General features: G+C 44.5%; 1 protein-coding gene across 1 annotated transcript in view; it reads left to right on the top strand.

The window, feature by feature from the left end:
• The first annotated feature begins 8,318 nt into the window (after positions 1-8,318).
• gnat1 (guanine nucleotide binding protein (G protein), alpha transducing activity polypeptide 1) overlaps positions 8,319-15,143 on the top strand; it is a 69,028-nt gene continuing 62,203 nt past the window's right edge. The window contains exon 1 of the mRNA XM_078209915.1: positions 8,319-8,424. Coding sequence (XP_078066041.1) covers positions 8,319-8,424 — 106 coding nt within the window. The remainder of the gene's footprint in view (positions 8,425-15,143) is intronic.

Below are 15,143 nucleotides of genomic sequence, written 5' to 3'. Positions count from 1 at the left end.
TCCACTTTAGATCAGCCATGATCTTATTGAATGGCGGGGCAGGCTCGAGGGGCTAGATGGCCTACTCCTGCTCCTATTTCTTATGTTCTTATGTTCATTGTTGGAAAACTCATCTGGTTCACTAATATCCTTTAGGGGAGGAAATCTGCCATTCTTACTCGGTCTGGCCTCCATGTGGCTCCAGTGCCACAGCAATGTGGTTGACTCTCAAATGCCCTTGGGCACTAGGGATGGACAATAAATGCTGGCCAGCCAGCGACACCCATATCCCACGAATGAATTTTTAAAAATTATATCAGATCATCTGCATCTCCACTCCATTTTTCCACCTCTACTGCATATCCATTGAGTTTAAAGTTTATTTAGGCTTACATTAACACTGTGATGAAGTTACCATGAAAATCACCTAGTCGCCGCATTCTGGCATCTGTTCGGGTACACTGAGGGAGCATTTAGCATGGCCAATACACCTAACCAACACATCTTTTGGACTGTGGGAGGAAGCCAGACATTGGGAGAATGGACAGACTCTGCACAGACAGGGACCCAAGCTGGGAATCGAACCCAAGTCCCTGGCACTGTGAGGTAACAGTGTTAACCACTGTGCCATCGTGCTGCCCCCAGGTCCTTGGTCTTTGAGGCCTTTGTCTAACAATAATCTAATTTAGTCTTGAAAGCTCCAATTGTCACAGCATGGGATAAAGAATGTCCCCAATTTCTGCTACCGTTTATGTGAACAAATGCTTCCTGACACCCTTCCTCAATGACCCCACTCTGACTTTCAGATCATCACACCTTGTTCTTAAAAATATATCTTAAATAAGGCTGTAAAAATTGCTCAACAAGTACAGCACACAAAAGGAGATTTTGGATGCATTCACACTATAATTTTAATAGCAGCGAGTCTACCCCCTGGAGTTTTGCAGCAAAGCAGAAACGATGACAAACTGAGCCACAATAATCTACTTCAGAGAGAAGACGAACACCAAGAGATGTGCCAAGCTCAACATTGGGAAAGGAATGAAATTGAAAACATTTTTTTTTAACCAAAAATCACAACACTCCGCAGATAACATATGCAAAATGACTAACTGTTGAAACAGAAAACATATGATTCAAAATTAAATGGCAAGACGCATAATGCAATCATCGATACACAAAAACATCCTTAGTATCAACACCTTTTGCAGCTTCCAGCTACATCAAAGGCAACACATATCAAACATTCTCAGCAGCATTTCCAACCCATCCACAGCCAAGATTACGCCCCACCAAAACTGGCAAGGTGGGGGGGGGGGGGGGGGGGGGGGGGGGGAGGGAAGAAATCTGAAACACATGCAATTTGTCACATAATTCAACGTGGCAATTCACACATTACAGGGGAGGATAACAGGATGAATATCATAGCTTTGGAAGATTAATGGGGGTGAGCTATTTGAGGTGTGTAAGATGATTAAAGGATTTGATAAGATATCTGGAGATAAACTATTTCCGATGATGGAGAATCCAGAACAAGCAGACATAACCTTAAAATTAAAATTAGAGTTAGACTATTTATAGGTGGTGGCAACAACACTTTTTCACACAAAGGGTAGTAGAGGTCTGGAACTCTGTCCCTCAGAAAGCTGCCGATGTTGGGTCAAGAGTAAATTTCCAAGCTGAAATGGATATATTTTCTTTCAGCAAGGGCATAAAGGGTCACACAGACAAACTGGGAAGGCTGGAGTTAAGATACAGGTCAGTCATTATCTAATTGAATGGCAAAATGGGCTAGCGGGGCTGAATGGTTTATTGCTGTTCTTATTTAACACTCCTAAATTGCATATTGCACGCACTTCAATGTATCCCTCACTCACCCGAACAACAACTTCTTGAACGAATATTATAATCTCCGAGTATTGTTGAAAAAAAAACATTTTTTGTCAAAGCTTTGCATGTAAAACTCATCAGGACATCCACAAGTATATAATGTACGGGAATGCAGCAAATTATATGAGAAAAGAGTGCTGATTGGTCAGCAAGTGGACTCTGATTAGTAGAGGCATTGCCATGGAGCATGCAACAGTTGATGGTGACTGACAGGTAATTGCCAAGAAAGAACATGTACACACATCGTGCCTGTTTCAGCTAAACAAAGTAAGTGGCAGCCATTCACTGGCTCATTCCTCAGGGCAATGCCTTGACCAATCACTTACCCCTTGTGTCAATCTTGGCCAGAATGTTTGCAACGTGGGTTTCCTCTGGGTGCTCCAGTTTTCTCCCACAGTCCAAAGATGGGCGGGTTAGATTGATTGACCATGATAAATTGCCCCTTAGTGTCAGGGGCATTAGGAGGGTAAATATATGGGGTTACAGTGATAGGACGTGGGTGGGATTGTTGTCGGTGCAGGCTCGATGGGCCAAATGGCCTCCTTCTGCACTGTAGATTCTATGATTCTATGGCTTTTAAAATCATAGAATCCCTACAGTGCAGAATGAGGCCATTCAGCCCATTGAGTCTGCATTGACTCTCTGACAGAGCACCCTACCATAACCCCATATAATTACCCCACTAATCCCCTAACCTACACATCTTGGGACACTAAGGGGCAATTTAGCATGGCCAATCCACCTAACCTACACATTTTTGGACTGTGGGAGGAAACCAGAGCATCCGGAGGAAACCCACCCAGACACGGGGAGAACGTAAAAACTCCACACAGACAGTGACCCAAGACCAGAATTGAACCTAGGTCCCTGACTCTGTGAGGCAGCAGTGCTAACCACTGTGCCATTGTGCCACCCATTACAGCATGACATCACAAAAAGGAAGTGTGTCATATAATCCAGAATTAGTTCAGTGTGTGTTTCAAGGTGAATACAGCACAGTCTCTGACGTCTTCAAGCTTCTGTTCATGCATATCTGTTCCCAAGTGATTAGTTTTTTAAAATGTCCCCACGATGTATTTACACAATCCCTTACGAGCAATTAGCGTTTATATATCATCATAAAACCACAACGTGCTGTGGGAGGAAATGACATGGTGTTCTGAAGGACAGCAAGATTATGTGCAGGTATGACATGGTGGACTGCCTGAGACCATGTAACATGGCATGGGATGACCTTTGACATTCTGGACAGACTGCAACAGCATTGGAGAGTGTTGGAATTGCAGCATGGGGTGACTGGTCTTTTCGATTTCAAAGGAGTGGTGTGTTGGCATTACCCCTTGTGTCAATCTTGGCCAGAATGTTTGCAACTTGAATCTCTCCAACAACTTCATCACTCACGCATGGACATAGATCGGATGAGAAGACTTGCAAGAGACACAGTCTATTGGCCAGATATAAAAATGGCATTGAGGCCATCATTAAGAACTGTGAGGCAAGTGCCAAGTCAGCCAAAAGAAACACTGATTCTACATGAGATTCCTACCCCTTCTTGGTCCACAGTGGCAGCTGATCTCTTTCATGTCCACGGTCCTGGCTTCATTGTCATCATCGACTACCAAGTAACCCACCATTCATCAATTGCACTATACGCCAAGCACAAATGTAATATACACTATTATTTTCAGCTTATTTGGTGCACCCAGAAAGACCATTATAGATAATGGTCTGCAACCTATTTCAGGATACGTGTGAGGAGTGGAATGTTGATTACACTATGGACAGGATTTTCCAGCCATACCTGCCCCAAAAGTGGAAAATCCCGCCTGAGGTCAATGCATGGTCCCCGCCTCCCCCACCCCTCCCCGCTCCCCCCCACCCCCCATCCCCTCCCGCCCACTGTGATTCCCAAAGCAGGTGGGATGGGGAAATTTCCATTTCCATCTTCTCTTCATTATCATAGATCCAACAGCCAAGCTGCATGAATGATTTGAACTGTGAGATCCCTAATACTTAAATTTAGACAGACCAAGCAAGATCTACACATCGCAAAGTTACGTCTGAGAGCAACATCTGTAAGTGCAACAATTCCATCGCTGGTAGAGCTTGTGGCCGGAATATTACCATCCTGTCTGCCACCGGAATCGGAGCGGACGAGGGGTAGACAATGGAAAGGTCCCTTGACCACGAATTTTGCGGTTTTGGGACAAAGAACAAAGAAAATTACAGCACAGGAACAGGCCCTTTGGCGCTCCAAGCCTGCACCGACCATGCTGCCCGACTGAACTAAAACCCCCTACCCTTCCGGGGACCGTATCCCTCTATTCCCATCCTATTCATGTATTTGTCAAGATGCCCCTTAAAACTCACTATCTTACCTGTTTCCACTACCTCCCCTGGCAGCGACTTCCAGGCACCCACTACTCTCTGTAAAAAATCTGCCTCGTACATCTCCTTTAAACCTTGCTCCTTGCACCTTAAACTTGTGCCCCTAGTAATTGACTCTTCAACCCTGGGAAAAAGCTTCTGACTATCCACTCTGTCCATGCCCCTCATAATCTTGAAGAATTCTATCAGGTCACTCCTCAACCTCCATCGTTCCAGTGAGAACAAACCAAGTTTCTCTAACCTCTCCTCATAGCTAATGCCCTCCATACCAGGCAACATCCTGGTAAATCTTTTCTATACCCTCTCCAAAGCCTCCTCCTTTTGAATGGACTGACCTCATATTAAGCTGATCTTTCTTTTCACCCTTTCTGTAACTGCAACATTACATTCTGCACCCTCTCCTTTCCTTCTCCCCTATGTAGTCTATGGACAGTATGATTTGTCTGCATAGTGCGCAAGAAACAATACTTTTCGCTGTAACCCAATACATGTGACAATAATAAATCAAATCAAACCCATTGCTGCATTTCCTTCATGAAGCCACATTTGTCCACTTGGGCCTGGCACTGGGAGAAAGCGCTGCAGCTGCTCCTGTGTTGGGTGTTGAGGCGGTGCCACTAGTTTCTTACTTGGGGTGTTGAGGCCTCCATTGAGTGTGTGGAGCCTCCCCTCTCATCCACTGCCCCTAACGCTGCCTTCGCTTATCCACCTCCTTCTCGCCTAAATATGAGACAAACAAGCACCTGTCCCTGGACATGACGATCGAGGCTGTCAAATCCCGTCCCATGATTGGGAGACTAGGGTGTACTCATCTATCTATTCTTACCCATTCTACTCTCCCAGAAACTAGAGAGCAACTTTTAAACCTGCAAAGGAAGATAACCAAGGTGCATGTTAATAATGCAGGTACAAAATTGTCAAGTTCACACTTGGGACAATATATTCACATCCAGGATCACATAGAAGGTGCATGGCAACCAGCAGAGATGATAAGGCTTTGTTCGTAACCTAGGTCCTATGAATTCATTAAACACATGGTGAGGCATTACCGAGGACAAATCAGATTCATTCCAGCTCCTCAGTCACCATACAGTCCTATCCCAAATGCAACCAGCTGCAACATTTATGAACGGCAATCTCAAAGATCATTGTGAAAAATTGAGTTTAGAAGTTTTACAGTTTATTTATTAGTGTCACAAGTAGCCTTACATTAACACTGCAATGAAGTTACTGTGAAAATCCCTTAGTCACCACACTCCGTCACCTGTTCGGGTACACTGAGGGAGAATTTAGCATGGCCAATGCACCTAACCAGCATGTCTTGTGGACTTCGGGAGGAAACCGGAGCACCCGGAGAAAACCTATGCAGACACAGGAAGAATGTGCAAACTCCACACAGACAGTGACCCAAGCCGGGAATCAAACCTGGCGCTGTGAGGCAGCTGTCCTAACCATTGTGCCACCATGTAACTTCCAGGCAAGATTACCATTACAAGATCAGCAAATTATCTCTACACTTTCGAGACTCATAGATCCATCAGTTCTATACACTTCTGTATTAGTAATTAAACATGAACACGCATTGTCATTCTTCTTTGGAATGGGGGGAGGAAGTATCTTTAATCAATGGGGGGATATTCTAATATGCCTTTAAGGGATTGCAGCATGATATCATTCAAAGGAAGTGTGTCACACAATCCAATTTTAGTTTTGCTTCGAGCAGAGCAGAGCAGAGCACAGACAGCTCTGATATGTTCAAGTTTCCTATCTGCGTTTCTCTGTCCAGTCTCAATAAATGAACCCATAATGTGTTGACGCAATCCCTTGTGAGCGATTGGTGCTTTTTACTTCATTGTAAAAATACAACACTTTGGGTCCATGGATGTCACTTCCAACACAGCACCTTCAAGGCAAATTACAGCGTATCACCGCAACCAATCAGACTGAAGAATCCTCAATTAGCCACACAGAGCCAGAACCATGCAGTGGAATATTGAATTCAATCGTGTACAGAAAAAATATATAGAGCTGGATTTCATTGAATTAGGGAGACTCCATGAAAAGTGGAAGAATAGCAGCCGGGATGCTATACTGGGATTTTCCTGACCCTATTCCCGAAACCCCCAATTTTCAACAGTGCGAGTTAAGGATTCAGTCTTGTGCGGGTCTCTGGCTAGTTTAACTTTAGTTTGACATTACATGAAGAGACGTGAATTGATTGAATTGATTTATTATTGTCACATGTATTGGGATACAGTGAAAAGTATTGTTTCTTTCGCGCTGTATGGACAAAACATACCGTTCATAGAGTACATAGGGGAGAAGGAAAGGAGTGAGGAAGTTTAAAAGAGATAAAAGAGTAAAGTTTGAAGAGCATGGAACGAGAGTAAAAGATGGGATTAGAGGATCTGCTGGGGACAGCTCACAGGAAGTTGCTACACTCCGGCGCCATTTTGTTTTATACATGAGACATAGAAATGAGGAAATGCCAACATTGGCCAATCCTATTTTTCAGCTTTCATGCCACTGGACACAAGTGAAGAGCAGGAGTATTCCTTTACTGCTCCTTCTCAAGCCTAATGTTGCCCTGTTTAATTGCGGTCCTGCTCCAGCCACTCTGGCTACAATCATAGCATCATAGAATCCCTACAGTCCAGAAGGAGGCCAACTGAATCACAAGCCAGAGACTGTAGGAATATATTTTTAACAGCAGAAGTGCCCAAGAGTTATTAGACTTAGACAACCTCCCACTTCAAGAGAGGCACAAGGCAGACAAAGCACACGCTTACGCCCGTTTTTCATTGTTTGATTTTCCAGGAAGGGGTCAGTATGTAGTCTTAAGCCAGAGCCGATAGCTTGAGGAGTGCCACTCCATATCAAACATGGCCGACCAGGAGTTTCTCCCACTCTAACCACCTGCCATCGTCATGTTGGAAGGATTTGCCGGGCGGAACTTCAACCAGTCCGGCTGTGTTACCAGCACACCTTCCATGGTCATCCACACCTAGAATGAGATGCATAACCCGGAGCTTCCAGCTCAGAGCCGGGGACATAGCCCCTGCATCACGGGGCCTCCATTACAGCTTCATTGCTGTTCCCAAAATATTTTCTTAGCTCAACTGTGAGGTTTTTACCAATAATTACTCCCCCCTGCAATCACTAACCAGTCAAGGCCTCAACTCAGCTTGCTTTCCTTTGATTGGATTGAGGTCAATCGGACCCGACAAGCTGTCTTTCAAAACCTGTAATCGTATCAGAGGGGCTTAAATGTCACTAAGCTGTGAACATAACCATCAAATCTCTGAGGATAATAGAGTGAGTCTGATAGTGACCTGGCTCTATCTACTAGAAGAGGGAAAACAAGATAAGAAAGTAAAGTGCATTTCGATATAGGACAATGGGAGATGAGATTACATTTGTCAGAATATAGAGGGAATGTAAAATTGGAATGTTAATTAGGAAGAAACCTGTCCTTGTCTGAGAACCAGCATTGTATCTTATGTATGTTCCATCTCCAAATCATATAGCAATGGAATCTGATTTCAGCATGAGCAGACTTTCACATCAGTTTGAATGTTACATAGATTCCTCCTCACTGTTAATAGGAACCATCTCTCTTAAATTAAATGCCACCTCACTCCCTGCCATTCATAGGCACGCAAACCAAGCTATATTGGACGAGATTCATCCCTATTTCTGCCTGTAGCAAGAGCCTGAAGACTTAAGGGCTTATCTTCAAATTGGACCACAACTTCAGCTGACCACGGCAATTCTGTTCCACCCGCCTTCCTCCGTTCTTACCCTGTCCTTGTCTCTGATTGGAATACGGGTCTCATGTGGTACGTCCCAACTCCAAAATCCTTCTAAGAAGTTCTGAATGCTGGTTTTGTGGTTTAGTGAGAGCGCGCACTTAATGCCCATGCAATTCCGGTGATTGTGTCAACCTTTATCCTGCTGCGACGAGTACAGACGGGGACTGGGCAGCCTCTCACGGCGTGAGAGAAACACTTTTGCAAGCTGCATCTTCTGGAAAGCAGCAGCAATTTCCAGACCTCGCCACCATGGGAGCAGGAGCCAGTGCAGAAGAGAAACATTCGAGGGACTTGGAGAAGAAACTGAAGGAAGATGCGGACAAAGATGCAAGAACAGTCAAGCTCTTACTGCTGGGTAAATACCTGTTGAATCATTTAGAAATTGGAGGCATTGCAATGAGTAAACTTTCTGTCAACAAAGAATGTCTGTGTGGAGTTTGCACATTCTCCCCGGTGCTCCGGTTTCCTCAAACAGTCCAAAGATGTGCCATGTTAAAACTCTTACATCTCCACTTTAATGTTATAGACAGAGGTGGCACAGCGGTTAGCATTACAGTCTCACAGTGCCAGGGACCCAGGTTCGATTCCCGGCTTGGGTCGCTGTCTGTGTGGAATCTGCGCATTTTCCCTGTGACTGCGTGGGTTTCCTCTGGGTGCTCTGGATTCCTCCCACAGTCTGAAAGGCGTGCTGGTTAGGTGTACTGGCCGTGCTAAATTCTCCCTCAGTGTACCTGAACAGGCGTCGGAGTGTGGCAACTCGGGGATTTTCACAGAAACTTCATTGCAGTGTTAATGTAAGACTACTTGTGACACTAATGAACAAACATTATAAACTTTTGATGCAGCTGCTAACTATCTGAGCTTATATACTGTCTAGCCAGCTGCTTGTAACAAACCACTGCCTTTTCACATATGTAGGAGGTCTTGAGGTATAGTGAGTAGTGTCCCTGCCTCAGTGCCAGAAGCTCTGGGCGGCATGGTGGCACAGTGGCTAGCATTGCTGCCTCAGCGGCAGGGACCCGAATTCAATTCCAATCTTGGGTGACTGTCTGTGTGGAGTTTGCACATTCTCCCCATGGCTGCGGGTGCTCCATGCAGGTTAGGTGGACTGGCCCCTTGGTGTCCCAAGATGTATAGGTTAGGGGATTAGCAGGGTAAATACATGGGGTTATGGGGATAGGCCAGGGTGGGAGGCTCTGTTGGAGAGCCAGTGCAGACTCGATGGACCAAATGGCCTCCTTCTCTATTGTAGGGTTTCTATGGATTCTATGAAGTCCCACCGCAAGACTTGATGGCCGAGGAAGGTGTGTTCATAACGTGGCCAAATAGGTTGAACATCAGCCTGCAAATCTTTCCGAACTCACCAATGGCTAGCAGTAAGAGCGGGAGAGACTCCTGGCCAGTCATGCTTGATGTGCAGTGGCCCCCCTCAAGTTGTCAGCCCATGGCAATAGACTAGCGATCTGTTCCGGAAATTACTAGCAATGGAAACTGCCATTACTGCAGCACGAGGCGTGGGAAGCGAATCGGAAATTTCCTGTGTTGGGGGGGGCTTTGCTTTGGAAGTTAACTAGAAAATTATAGAAACTGCACCATGGCAGAAATCTTTTGTAGTACATTGAAGGATTCCCTTTAACCATTGTAAAGGTTTAAACAAAAAAAACCCGGCAACTTAAAGGGAAGAACAGAGTTCGAACTATTCTTTATAGAACATGTTCCTTTCAGACACTTAATTACACCCTTTGTGAGGTTTGACTACTGAATTGGCAACTTTACATGCGGCACTGTTGAATAAGCATTCAACAGTTGAAACAGATTCTTTCCATGTAATAGTGGAAAAGTGAGCAGTGTTCTTTATAATTAATTCATTAGAAAACTAAATTCACCTAAAATATTCAAGAAAAGTCCAACTAAAAATGATCGGGAGCTAATAGAAGAATGGTTGTGTATTAAAAACATGGTATTGTAAGAGAGTCATGCACCAAAAGAATATTTTTGGTCTCACCATTTTTCACAGTTTTTAAAAATGTATTAGTCACAAGCAGGCTTACATTCACACTGCAATGAAGTTACTGTGAAAATCCCCTAGTCGTCACACTCCAGCGCCTGTTCGGGTACACTGAGGGAGAATTTAGCATGGCCAATGCACCTAACCAGCATGTCTTTGGACTGTGGGAGGAAACCGGAATATCCGGAGGAAACCCACGCAGACACGGGGAGAACGTGCAGACTCCGCACAGCCAGTAACCCAAGCCAGGAATTGAACCCAGGTCCCTGGCGCTGAGAGGCAGCAGTGCTAACCACTGTTCCACCGTGCCATCCCAATCTTCTCTGAAGATTGTTTAGGCAATGTCACTGCAGAACACTGCAAACTCTTGTCTCAGGGCTTCTCTAAGTCCTGCACGGTGGCACAGTGGTTAGCACTGCTGCCTCACAGCGCCAGGGATCTGGGTTCAATTCCCGACTTGGGTCACTGTCTGTGCAGAGTCCACACCATCTCCCTGTGTCTTCGTGGGTTTCCTCCGGTTTCTTCCCACAGTCCGAAAGACATGCTGGTTAGGTGCATTGGCCATGCTAAATTCTCCCTCAGTGTACCCAAACAGGCGCCGGATTGTGGTGACAAGGGGATTTTCACAGTAACTTCATTGCAGTGTTCATGTAAGCCTATTTGTGACACAAATAATTAAATTTAAACTCTGTTCTGAAAAATCATGTTCAGAAGGAACATAGTTTAAAAAGATACCTGGAGATGAGAATACAAAGAACAAAAAAGGGTAAGTAAAGCCAATTCAACCCAATGATGTCCATCCTTGTGGCACGCCAACCCTTACATCATAGCATTCCGTTTCGCCCTGCATGTCCTTAGTGTTTTAGTCCCCACTGGTCAGCCTGGCAGATTATTCTAAACGTTTACCAAAGCCAAGAATAATTCTGGTCCATATGTCACTGCACAATACAGATTAGTGCTCAGATTGGCGACAATGAGCTTATTCATGCACAGGGCACTCAGTTCATTCCTCACGGCATTATGAAAAATGTAGCTAGAATTACCTTTTTGCTCACGCTAATCCTAATACCTGTTTCAAATTTATTCTGTAACTGCCTTATTCAGAAATAGAAGCAACATTCTGCGGATGCTGGAATCCGAAACAAAAACAGAAAATGCTGGAAAATCTCAGCAGGACTGACCGCCTCTGTAGAGAGAGAATAGAGCCAACGTTTCGAGTCGGGATGACCCTTCATTTTGCACTTTATTCAGAATCCTGCTTTCAACACACAAAAGAATAAAACACACCAATGTCCTATAATACACTCTCCTGCTACATCTTCACGTCATTTTCTGGGTTGACCTTGTCTGTCCTCCCTGGTGTCCAGTATTAATTTGGCAATGTTTATCCCTCAACCCACATCAATCAAACAGATTAGCTGTTCCTTTATTATACGGCTGTTTAGTGGATCGTGCTGTGTATCATCTTAAAGTTTATTTATTAGTCACAAGTAAGGCTTACATTAACACTGCAATGAAGTTCCGGCGAAAATCCCCCAGTCGCCGCACTCCGGCGCCTGTTCGGGTACACTGAAGGAGGATTTAGCACAGCCAATGCACCTAACCAGCACGTCTTTCGGACTGTGGGAGAAAACCGGAGCACCCGGAAGAAACCCACACAGACACGGGGAGAATGTGTAGACTCCAGATAGACAATGACCCAAGATGGGAATCGAACCCGAGTCCCTCACGCTTTGAGACAGCAGTGCTAACCACTGCGCCACCGTACCGCCATAATGTGCACCACTGATTACTCCCTTTCCTTTACCGCAACAGTGAATGCCCTAACAACGGAAAAAGCTAGAAGTACTCAGCAGGTCAGGCGGCGTCTGTGAAGAGAGAAAGAGAGAGAAGTTCTCAGATCTGTGACCTTTCTTCGGTTGAGAAAGGTCGCAGGCATGAACCGCCTGCTCAGTTTCTCTCTTGCCAGACCTGCTGAAAACTTCCAGCGTTTTCTGTTTTGTTTCAGATTTCCTGGGCAGGGTCTCGCTCAGGCAAGATCCTAAAATCCCACCTAAGGCCAACGGAGATTTCCGGAGACCTCGTCTGCCACAGAATCAGCCTCTATGGCTGCAGAATTCTGCCTTTTACCCCCCGAACGGCATTTTATTGTCTTTAAAATGTTTTGGGAAATTCTGAGGTTGTGAAATACAGCGATATATATGCAATCTTTAGTTTTTATAAAATTCTGTGTTATATTTTATCTATCTCATTATCTCTTCTGTTAACCACCCTCTGTACAGTTTGAACTTCTCTAACACTTTATCTAAGTTTACCTTTGTACTGTATACACGTTCATTGAGATGAAGCGAATTGGATAATTGGGCCAAATGGAACTCCAAAATCATACATTGCTTGAAAATGAAACTGCCTAATCTTTGGTTAAGTTCACTGGACTTTATGTTTCCCGCAGGTGAAAGAACGATGGGAATGAGAGATTCACAGTGTTTTCCAAATTGTTTCAAAGCTTATTTGTCCATGTCACAACACTAATACTCTGGGGGAACTTGGAAGTTCTGGCCCAATCTGTTTTCGTGATGTTGGTTGAGTTGTAATGGCTCAGTCATGTGATGTGATAGAAACACCTTCGCTTCCATTCAGATGTGAGGCTACATTTCCCGAATAAACCGGATAGTTTCTCAAAACTGAGGCAAGCTCGATTGGTAACAGAGGAGGCTGTTGTTCGTTGCTTACACACAATGTTACACAGAGTAAAGTACAGTCTATAATGTCTATTGTACTGTGTAAAAATGTCAACCGGTACATATTGTAACATAGACACATACGTGGATATCTGATGCAGCATTAGCAATAGTCAAAAGGGTAATTCTAGCTATCTTAATGCCACAGGATATAAACTGATAGCTCTGTTCGAGAATTAGCTCATTGTTGGCAATCAGTTTGCGCACTAACTTGTATTGTGCACAAATTCATAAATCCTCTTCTGCATAGGATTAATCTCAATTTGGCAAAATATTCGTAGATAAACATATGGAGAACTAATGCATTGTATGAAAATATGGAGGGAACATGATTTGTTCTCCATAAAAGAGCTAGAATTAAGCTCACTGGCATAGATCCTGACTCTCAGATAGTGTACAAAGAGTGAAAGCAAGTCCTCAGAGCTGCCCTATCTCTTTCCAATGTTATATCCATTGAAGTCAATGGGGCAAGGTGTACGACAGGCTGCTAACTCACTATCACTTCTTTTAGAATATCGCACAAAGCTAAGATCTACATCATTTCAAAGAACAAAGAACAGTACAGCACAGGAACAGGCCCTTCGGCCCTCCAAGCCTGCGCCAATCACGTTGTCCTATCTAGACCAACCGCTTGTATCCCTCTATTCCCCGTCTGTTCATGCTTCTATCCAGATAATGTCACTAACGTATCTATTTCCTTCCTCACCTTTTCCCCCTTTCCCTCCAGATCGTTCAGTGCTTGCTGGCACACAATCCCACCCTCAGTACCTCACCCAAGCGGCCATTACTGTAAGACATAGGAGCAGAAGTAGGCCATTCAGCCCATTGAGTCTGCTCCACAACTCAATGAGATTATGATTGATCATGATTGATCTAATATGATAATCCTCAATTCAGGGGTGTTGTTGGGCCACAGTGGGCATTGCAATGATCACTCCTCCTGTCCCATCAGCAGCAGTTGATGGGTACCAATGAGGAGTCAACACTCCAGAAAATTCCCTTCTCCTTCACCTACAGACACCAAGGAGCCTTTTGCCACCCACTATTGTAGCTTCAGCTTAGACTGGTTGATTCAAATTGGGAAGTTTGTTGACTTGAATGGCTTAACTGCTCACGGGATAAATGGTTTGAGCCCTGTGAGTTGGAGCACTAAAGTAACAGATGTTGTGTATTGTACTTAGCAGAAGGATCAAGAGGGAAGATGGAGACGTTTCTCGACGCGGAATCAATGTAGGTCGGCAAGACAGTGGGGATAGGATTTCTAAATATAACTTGACTTCATTGAGAAGGCATAATTTCTGCTTGAATAACTTAATTTTCACTATATATTGAAAATCTGAGGCTCTCACATTCTAGGTTCCTATGTCTGTACATGTACACTTATCACACTGATTTTGATTTGATTTGACTTATTATTGACATGTACTGGGATACAGTGAAAAGTATTGTTTCTTGCACGCTATTCAGGCAAAACATACTGTTCATAGAGTACATAGGGGAGAAGGAAAAGGAGAGGGTGCAGAATATAGTGTTGCAGTTACAGGTAGAGGGGAGTGAAAGATCAGCTTAATATATGATAGGACCATTCAAAGGTTTGGTGGCAGCAGGGAAGAAGCTGTTCTTGAGTCAGTTGGTAAGTGATCTCAGACATTTGTATCTTATTCTCAACAGAAGAAGGTGGAAGAGAATATGTCCAGGGTGCGTGGGGTCCTTGATTATGCTGGCTGCTTTTCCGAGGCAGCGGGAAGTGTAGATTGAGTCAATGGATGGGAGGCTGATGCACTTTAAGTGCTGTAACCTACAAGGATATGGAGCAGGAGCTGAAGGGTGGGATTAGGTTGGACATCTCTCCCTCAGCTGTCACAGACATGATTAGCCTTTTGGCTGAGATCAAGTGTCAGATCAAGCCCAGGATGCAGTCCGATGCCTTATCTTGTCAGCTTGGATCTTGTTTGTCTCTCTTGTGGGGACCATGAATTGGGTTCAATTTGGATTTGGTTTTTGGAGTAATCAAGGAGATGGATTCTGGTCTGCCCTGTCCACTCTGAGTATTGGCTCTGTAATTTTAATAATGGAATTTTAAAAATTATAAAGAAAAGATGAGCTTAACGGCCTCCTTTTCTCAATGATTCTGACTCACAGGAAATTGGGGGGGTTGGGAATATGGGTTTCAAACCGCAGTTTGGTTGTGGGAGCTTCAATGTGGGTTTGCGTCATGATGCGCATGAGGGCTTGCTCTGCTGTAGGGGGCACCATTCTCATGCCAGGGGGAAGGGTCTGCCCTGGGCTGCTCTCACTCTCCTCCTAGTGGTTGACTTTAGAGTT

Source organism: Mustelus asterias, chromosome 3 (assembly GCF_964213995.1).
Source record: "Mustelus asterias chromosome 3, sMusAst1.hap1.1, whole genome shotgun sequence".
Lineage (NCBI taxonomy): Eukaryota > Metazoa > Chordata > Chondrichthyes > Carcharhiniformes > Triakidae > Mustelus > Mustelus asterias.
The sequence above is the reverse complement of the archived record's forward strand: the minus strand, read 5'-3'. Positions and strand labels throughout refer to the sequence as shown.